Genomic DNA, 9,362 nt, shown 5'->3' on the forward strand with positions numbered 1-9,362 from the left:
GTCGAAAACATTTATTTTGTTAGAAAGCCTTAACACAAAGCACGCAAGAGAAATCAGCATTTGCAAGAGGCAAGAGTGGGAAGTTCAATAATTATCATTTGAATTACAATAGTAGAACAATAATAACAATAAAAACTGATTTTCCTTGAAGAATATTAAATTTGAAAGGGCTCTATAGGCAAGTCAGTTGTTGGGAGTATTAATTTTTAGTTACTTACTTTCGGCAGGGTTACTTACTTTCGGGAAGTTTCAGCCAGAGCATCAAAAGGCGATAGCAAATCAAAGCTGTTATCATCGTTTGCCTTGAATGTGTTTGGATTGGCCTATAAGTTAAAAAGAGCATTTCATAAATTCAATAATTTTGTAATTTCATACAATAAACTTGTAAAAAAAATTAGTTATTTTGTTTTATATAACAATTTATTTTATAAAATTTAATTTATAAAAAATAAGATTTATTTTATAAAATGAAATTTATAAAATTTATTATACATTACAAATTTATATACAAAATTTATTATACAACCATAACCAAAAACATAACCAACAACCGTAAGCAACAACCATAACCAACAACCATATTTTAATTTCCCTGTGTTAATTCCTTAGGGATGACTTTAAAAGTCCATGTCAATTTCCCAGGGATGCGCTTGAAAGCAGAGATGGGATACTACTTGCATTGATTGTTTATTTAATTTCTGTTCGTTTTAAGTTTCATTTATACTTCAATAGCAAAATATTTTTTTTGTTTTAAGTTTGATTTTCATATTCAATCTAAGCATTACTCGCATTAGATCTATTTATTTATTTATTTATATTATTACTTGTTGTATGTTTCTTGCTATGATTGTTTATTTAATTTATGTTCGTTTTGGCTTTAATTTACTCTTTAATAGTAATTTCTGGTCATTTTGAGTTTGAATTTTAATTAATATAACAAATAAAAATTTAATAATATAATTAGCATACTGCTTGTATTGATTGTTTATTTAATTTCTGTTCGTTTTAAGTTTCATTTATGCTTCAATAGCAAAATATTTTTTTTCGTTTTAAACTTGATTTTCATATTCAATCCAATCATTACTCGCTTTAAGATCTATTTATTTATTTATATTATTACTTGTTGTATGTTTTTTGCTATGATTGCTTATTTAATTTCTGTTCGTTCTGGGTTTCATTTATTCTTTAATAGTAATTTCTGGTCGTTTTGAGTTTGAATTTTAACATGTATTTGTATCTGCTGAGCAGGAGCGAATCTCCAGTATTTTTAATTGGGGGTGGGGGGCAAGAGCGGTCCATATCTGGATAGTCAAAGGGCTTGGGATGTATAATATTTTTTTCTCCACATTATTGGGGGGGGGGGCAAGTGCCCCCCCCCATGCCACCCCCAAACGACGCCCCTGTTGCTGAGCTTAAGTTTAAAAGGCCTTTAATTTTCTTTGAAAAACTTATTTTCCGAAAAAAAAAATTAAATTAATTTTTGTTCGTTTTTGATTACAAAAAGTTTCAAGTTTTTAAAAATTCCTTATTTAAAAATCAAAAAAAAATTAAATGTTCATCAACGCATTAAAACTTGTATCAAAGTAACAATGTCAAAGTGAAAAAATGGGTTTGTGTCAACCTCGGAATTTTTATTATTTGATGTTTGAACTAATTTTAACAAAATGGCTATCTCAAATTTTTTATCGGATGGGTTTGGGGAAAAAAGGGCGTGGAAGGGGGCAAATTGCACTTCGGTCTCTTTTGCCTCTTTAAAATAACTAGAACTTTATATTTTCAATTGGGCGGGAGGGCTAATTGCCATCCAATTTTTTTTTACTCTGAGAAAATGGACTACAACTTTTAATTTCCATTCAAATGAGCCCTCTCTGAAGTTTATACAAGCATCCCTTTCATACGGCCCCAAGACATAGCTTAAAATGCCTGCTCCTCGGGCCCTGGGGGGTTGTGTCGAAACCAGAGTTTTTGTTATCTGACCTTTGAACTATTTTTGAAAAACGGCCATCTCAAAATTTTAATCGGATGGGTTTGGGGAAAAAGGGCGTGTGGGCCTAGGGGCCCTCCAATCTCTTTTTACTCTAAAAATTATTTCCATTCAAATCAGCCCTCTCTGAAGTTTATACGTGCATTCCTTCCATAAGAACCATATTTGCCCCCAGATCATAACTTGCAACACCTGTCCCCGGGTGGTTGTGTCGACGCCGGAGTTTTTTTTTTATCTGACCTTTGAAGTATTTTTAACAAAATGGCTCGAAATTTTTATCGAATGAACTTGGGGGAAAAGAGGCGTGGGGAGTATAGTTGCCCTCTGATCTCTTTTGACTTTTAAAAACTGAACTATAACTTTCAAATTTCAATCAAAGGAGCCCTCTCTGAAGTTTATACGAGCATCCCTTCCAAAACAGCTGTATATGCCCTCCAGGCATAACTTACAACGCTTACCCTGGGCCCTGGACGATTGTGTCGACCCCGGAGTTTTCCATATATGATATTTGAACTATTTTGAAAAAATTAACTCTCTCGAAGTTCTTATCAGATGGGTTTGAGGAAAATTTGACATGGAGAGGGGGGGGCTAATGTCCCTCCGATCTCTTTTGATTCTTAAAAAGTGAACGAGAACTTTCAATTTCCAATCATATGAGCCCTATCCGAAGTTTATATGACCATCCCTTCCATAAGAACTATATATATCCCCAGAGCATTACTTACAACGCCTGCCTCTGGGCCCTGGGGGGCTTTGTCAACCCCGGAGCTTTCATTATATTATCTTTGAACTATTTTTAAAAAATGACTATCTCAAAGTTCTTATCTGATGGGTTTGAGGAAAAAAGGCATGGAAGGGGGGGGGCTAGTTGCCCTCCAGTATCTTTTGACTCTTCATAAGGGAACTAGAACTTTCAATTTCCAATTAAATGAGCCCTCTCCAAAGTTTATACGAGCATACCTTCCATAAGAGCCATATATACCCCCAGAGCAATACTTACAACGCCTGCCCCGGGCCCTGGGGGGTTGTGTTGATATGGCTATACGTAAAAGAGTTTTTCTTATATGATCTTTGAACTATTTTTAACAAAATAGCTACCTCGAATTTTTTATCAAATGTATTTGGGGGAAAAGGTCTTGGGGGGGGGGCTCGTTGCCCAAAGATCCCTTTTGACTCTTAAAAATGGCACTAGAACTCACGATTTCCAATCGAAAGAGCCCCCTTTCAAGTTTATACGACGATCGCTTCTATATGAAGTACCTGTGAAAAAATAAATGGAGTGTGGGGGGAGGCTAGCTGCCCTAAGACCACTTTTGACTCTGAAAAAGTGAATTACAACTTTCAATTTCCAATCAAATGAGTCCTCTATGAAGTTTATACGAGAATTCCCTCCATAACAACCCCCAGGGCATAAATCACAACACCTACCCCTGGGACCTGGAGGGCTGTGTCAACACCGGACTTTTTGTTATCTGAACTTTTAACTATTTTTAACAAAATGTCTACCTCAAAATTTGTATCTGATGCATTTAGGGCGTGGAAGGGGGAGGGCTAGTTGCCCTCCGATCTCTTTTGACTCTTAAAAGTGAACAAGAACTTTCAATTTACAGTCAAATGAGCCCTCTCTGAAGTTTATACGAGCATCCCTTCCCTAAGAATTATATATACCCCCAGAGTATTACTTACAACACCTGCCTCCAGGCCCTGTAGGGTTGCGTGAACACAGGAGTTTTTTTTTTATCTGACCCTTGAACTATTTTTAATGAAATGGCTATTTTAAAATTTTTATCAGATGAGCTTGGGTAAAAAAAATGTGTGGGGGGGGGGCTAGGTACCCTCGGATCTCTTTTTACTCTTAAAAAGTGAACTAGAACTTTTAGTTTCCAATCAAATGAGCCCTCTCTGAATTTTATACAAGCATCTCTTTTATAAAAACAATACACGCCCCCAGGACAACACTTACAACGCCCACCCCCCGGGTCCTGAGGGGTTGTGTTGACACCGGAGTTTATGTTATCTAATTTTTGAACAATTTTCAAAAAACTGGCTGTCTCAAAATTTGTATCAGATGGGTTTGGGGAAAAAAGGGCGTGGGGGGGGGGTGGCTGCCATTAAATCTCTTTACTCTTAAAAAGTAAACTAGAACATTCAATTTCCAATCAAATGAGCCCTCTCTGAAGTTTATACGAGAATCCCTTTCATAAGAACAATGTACGCCCCCAGGAAAACACTTATGAGCCCTCTATGAAGTTCATCCCTTTCATAAGGGCATAACTTAGAACGCCTTCCCCCGGGCCCTGGGGTGTTGTATTTACACCGGAGTTCTTCTTAGCCGACCTTTGAACTATTTTAAACAAAATGTCTATCTCAAAATTTTCATCAGATGGGTTTGGAAAAAGAAGACGTGGGGGGACGGAGGAATAGTTGCCTTCGTATCTCTTTTGACTATTAAAAAGTGAGCTCGAACTTTCAATTTTCAATGAATAAGCCCTCAAAAACCAGTTTTGTGACACATATTTTCTTTTGTACTTATCTCTGAAAATAAACATCAAAATTATAGTAACATTTTGAACTGATGAGCTTTCAGCAATTAATATCATTATACATCAAATATTCAGTTTAATTTATTAGCTGTTTTGAAAGTTGTTAAAGACGAACATAGTTTTCTTACAAACAAGTGATTGGATAGTGCCTCCTTTCCTAAGTGTGAATAAAAACCAAAAGCCTACTTCGTCATTGGTGTTTAAATGAAAACTGATTATATTACAAACAATTTATTTTCCAGTTCTTACATCAATGAACATAAAAATACAATTTACAGCGAAATAAACTCTTGAACTAATGGATCTTTCAACAATTTTTATCATAATACATCAAATGTCCAATTTGATGTTGTTAATACTTTCAAAGACTGTTCAAGACGCATATAGTTTTCAGTGAAGCACCAATGACGCAGTAGGTTTTAGACTTTTACAGTGAGAGGAGGAGGTCATACCCAAACTCTTGTTTGTAGTGATTTTTGTTTGTTTCAAGCTTAATTTCCATATTCAATTTAAGTTTCACTCGTTTTAAGATTTATTTATTAATTTACATTAATATCTATTATATGAGTAGGGTAAGAGATTCCATTTCTATGGGGCCCCCGTACAAACAGGTTTTTCTAGTAGTTACAGGTCAACACACTCTTTGCCAGGGGAATGACACGATTTCAAAGTTCACTGTCTTTTTGGTGATAAGCCCAAAAAACCAGCACGTCTTGTTTCATTGTTATGCAATTATTTCACACTCTTTGCCAAGAGATTAAACCAGTATTGTCTATAACTTAATTTACGTTGGTTAAACTTCCGATGGTTAAGAAAGCGTAACAGGTAATTAAAGTATGAGAAATGGGATGCTATAATTAGAATGATTTTAAGTTGAAACATTGTGACGTAAAAATAACTCAGTTATTTGCTTGCGTGTATAAGAATTCCCATGTTATTTGGTTGCTTGTATTTTGTGTTAAAATAAGTAGTTTTTATATCTTTTAAAAGAGTTTTAAGGGGTTTGATAGACTCAGTTGCCTAATTCCGTGTGATGTTAAACTTCAGATGGTTAAGAAAGCTTAACAGGTAATTAAAGTATGAGAAATGGGATGCTATAATTAGAATGATTTTAAGTTGAAACATTGTGACGTAAAAATAAATCATTTATTTGCTTGCGTGTATAGGAATTCCCATGTTATTTGCTTGCTTGTATTTTGTGTTAAAATAAGTAGTTTTTATATCTTTTAAAAGAGATTTAAGGGGTTAGAGAGTCTCAGTTTACTGAGTCAGTTTTTTATGTCATTCCGTTATTGAAAAAAAAATCTTTTTGTTGGTGTATAATATTTAGTTTTTTTATCTTTTAATTTTTTAAGAAGTGGATTGAGATACAAATGTTAATAATACAGTTATATATTCCTTTACATAGTGGTAAGAAATATCTAAATTTTTGTGTTATAACATTCGTTTTTATAAATAAAAATTTTGCTTTAAGTTTTGATATTGACTATGTTGTCTGATTCCGTGTGGTTTTTCTTTACTTGATGGTCATTAAAAACAAATTTTTTGTGTTAAATAAGTAGTTTTTGTATCTTTTAAAAGAGCTTTACAGGGTTTGAGAGACTCAGTTGCCTAATTCCGTGTGATTTTTCTTTACTTGGTGGTCATTAAAAACGAAATTTTGTGTTAAATAAGTAGTTTTTGTATCTTTTAAAAGAGCTTTACAGGGTTTGAGAGACTCAGTTGCCTAATTCCGTGTGATTTTTCTTTACTTGATGGTCATTAAAAACGAAATTTTTTTTGTTAAATAAGTAGTTTTTGTATCTTTTAAAAGAGCTTTACAGGGATTGAGAGACTCAGTTGCCTGATTCCATGTGTTTTTTCTTTAATTGTTGTTCAGTTGTTGTATCTTTTAAAAGAGCTTTACAGGGTTTGAGAGACTCAGTTGCCTAATTCTGTGTGATTTTTCTTTACTTGCTGGTCATTAAAAAATAATTTTGTATTTTACCTAATTAGTTTGTGTATCTATTAAAAGAGTAGTAACGGAAGTGAAACACTCAGGTAAATGAGTCTGTGGTGTTTTTCTTTTCAGGATGGTAATTAAAAACAATATTTTTGTGTTATTGAAGTTGTTTTGTATATTTTAATTGTTCGGTGCGATGAGGCAGAAACTAATATTAAGATCTCCGAGTAGTTTTTCTATAGTTGTTACTGGATGAAAACGACCTGTGTATGTTAGATAAGTAGTAATTTCATATTTTAATATAGATTTACTGGGTTTGAGAGACTCAGTTGCAGGATTCCATGTGTTGTTAATTTACTTGTTGGTCATAAAATAATAAATATTTTTTTTAATTAATTATTTTTTTTATATTTTAAAAGAGCTTTACGGGGATTGAGAGACTCAGTTGCCTAATTCCATGTGGTTTTTCTTTAATTGATGGTCATTAAAAATGAAATTTTTGTGTTAAATAAGTAGTTTTTGTATCTTTTAAAAGAGCTTTACAGGGTTTGAGAGACTCAGTTGCCTAATTCCGTGTGGTTTTTCTTTACTTGGTAGTCATTAAAAACGAAATTTGTGTCTTAAATAAGTAGTTTTTGTATCTTTTAAAAGAGCTTTACAGGGATTGAGAGACTCAGTGGCCGGATTCCGTGTGATTTTTCTTTACTTGGTAGTCATTAAAAACGGAAATTTTGGGTTTTTTTTGTAGTTTTTGTATATTTTAATAGAGCTTTAAAGGGATTGAGAGACTCAGTTTCCTGATTCCATTTGGATTCCATTTTCTTTATGGTATATACTAACTAAAAGTGCTTGTTATTTTTTGAGTTTTCTTAAATATTAAAATTGCTTGACTTGGATTGAGATTCTCTGGTGAAGGATTTCGTGTGGTTTTTCTTTACGTTATGGTCAATAAAGTATGAATTTGTTTGGTAATTAATTAGTTTTTGTATAATGTATTATATCGTTAATATGTTTGATTTTCAAAATTTCAAAATTAAGTTTTGTTTTTATTTAATTTGTTGTAAAAAAAAAATAAAATTTTTTTTTTAATAAGTCTTTTTTATATATTTTAAAATATATTTAAGGGGTTTGAGAGACTCAGTTTCCTGATTACGTTTGTTTTTTATTTACTTGGTGGTCATTAAAAACGAAATTTTTTGTGTTAAATAAGTAGTTTTTGTATCTTTTAAAAGAGCTTTACAGGGATTGAGAGACTCAGTTTTACCTTGTCACAGTTACATTTTTCATGATTTTGCAAAGTTCATTTTGAATTTCTTTCGTTGAAATGCAAGAGTTTGAATATTTCAGTAGTTTTTGGTTGTGGTTTACCTTGTCACAGTTACATTTTCTTGATTTTTCAAAGTTCATTTTGTATTTCTTTCAAGGAAATGCAAGAGTTAGAATATTTCGGTAGTGTTTGGTTGTGGTTTAACTTGTTACAATTACATTTTCTTGATTTTTCAAAGTTCATTTTGAATTTCTTTCGCTGAAATGCAAGAGTTGGAATATTTCACTAGTGTTTGGTTGTGTTTTACCTTGTCACAGTTACATTTTCTTTATTTTTCAAAGTTCATTTTGAATTTCTTTCGGTGAAATGCAAGAGTTGGAATATTTCAGTAGTGTTTGATTGTGGTTTACCTTGTCACAGTTACATTTTCTTGATTGTTCAAATATAAGTTTTAATAACTTTCGATGAAATGAAAGAGTTGGATTATATCAGTAGAGGTTTGTCATTGATTAAATTTGCGAGGGGACAGATTCTTAAATTTTTAAATTTCATTTTGATCGACTTTTGTTGAATTACTATAGTTTGTCTTGTTCTGTAGTGGTTGGGTATGGTTTACCTTGTCACAGTTACATTTTCTTGATTTTTCGAATCTCATATTTTATATCCTTTGTTGAAATGCACGATTTGGAATATTTCACCTGTGTTTGCTTGTTGATTACCCTGTCACAGGTACTTACTATTGATTTTTCAATTAAAATTTTGAAGGAATATCGTTGCTAAGATTTTCTTTGAATATTTCAGTTTTGTTGTGGCGTGGTATAACTTGTCAGAGTTAAATTCTCTTGAATTTTCTAAGTTCATTCTGAACTTAATATACTTAAAATACAGAGTTGGAATATTTCAAATGCGTTTGCATGTGGTTTACCTTGTCAATGTTATATTTTCTTAATTTTTCAAAGTTCATTTGAATTTTATTCGCTGAAAAGGAAGAGTTGAAATATTTCAGTAGTGTTTGCTTATGGTCTAACTTGTCACAGTTACATTTTCTTGATTTTTTCTAGTTAAATTATTAATTACTTTATCTTAATTGAAGTTTTTGTAATATTTCAGTAGTATTTGATTGTGTTATACCATGTCGAAGTAACACATTCTTGAAATATAAAAGATAATTTTGATTTTCTTTATAATATATTCTAGTGTTGGTATTATAATTAATTTGGGTTCTGTGTTATACAAATACTCTGTAACATTTTAATTAATTATATATTGAATGATTTTTTTTAATAATTTTTTAATAACGATTTTGAATATTTCAGTGTTGTTTGGTTGTGATTTACATTGTCACACTTACATTTTCTTGATTTTTCAAAGTTTATTTTGAATTTCTTTCGGTGAAATTCAAGAGTTGGAATATTTCAGTAATGTGTGGTTGTGTTTTAACTTGTCACATTTTCATTTTCTTGTTTTTTCAAAGTTATTTTTTAATTTCTTTCTTTTAAATGCAAGAGTTGGTATATTTCAGTTGTGTTTGGTTGTGGTTTACCTTGTCACAGTTACATTTTCTTGATTTTTCAAAGTTCATTTTGAATTTCTTTCCTTGAAATGCAAGAGTTGGAATATTTCAGT

At 32.0% G+C, this 9,362-nt stretch overlaps 1 protein-coding gene across 1 annotated transcript in view; it reads right to left on the minus strand.

The window, feature by feature from the left end:
* Positions 1 to 9,362, minus strand: part of LOC148956831 (kinesin-like protein KIF23) — a 30,750-nt gene that overhangs the window by 20,357 nt on the left and 1,031 nt on the right. Inside the window, exon 2 of the mRNA XM_089092163.1 lies at positions 238 to 323. Coding sequence (XP_088948289.1) covers positions 238 to 323 — 86 coding nt within the window. The remainder of the gene's footprint in view (positions 1 to 237; positions 324 to 9,362) is intronic.

This window comes from Artemia sp. Qi Xiang Cuo, chromosome 1 (genome assembly GCF_049724085.1).
Source record: "Artemia sp. Qi Xiang Cuo chromosome 1, ASM4972408v1, whole genome shotgun sequence".
NCBI lineage: Eukaryota > Metazoa > Arthropoda > Branchiopoda > Anostraca > Artemiidae > Artemia > Artemia sp. Qi Xiang Cuo.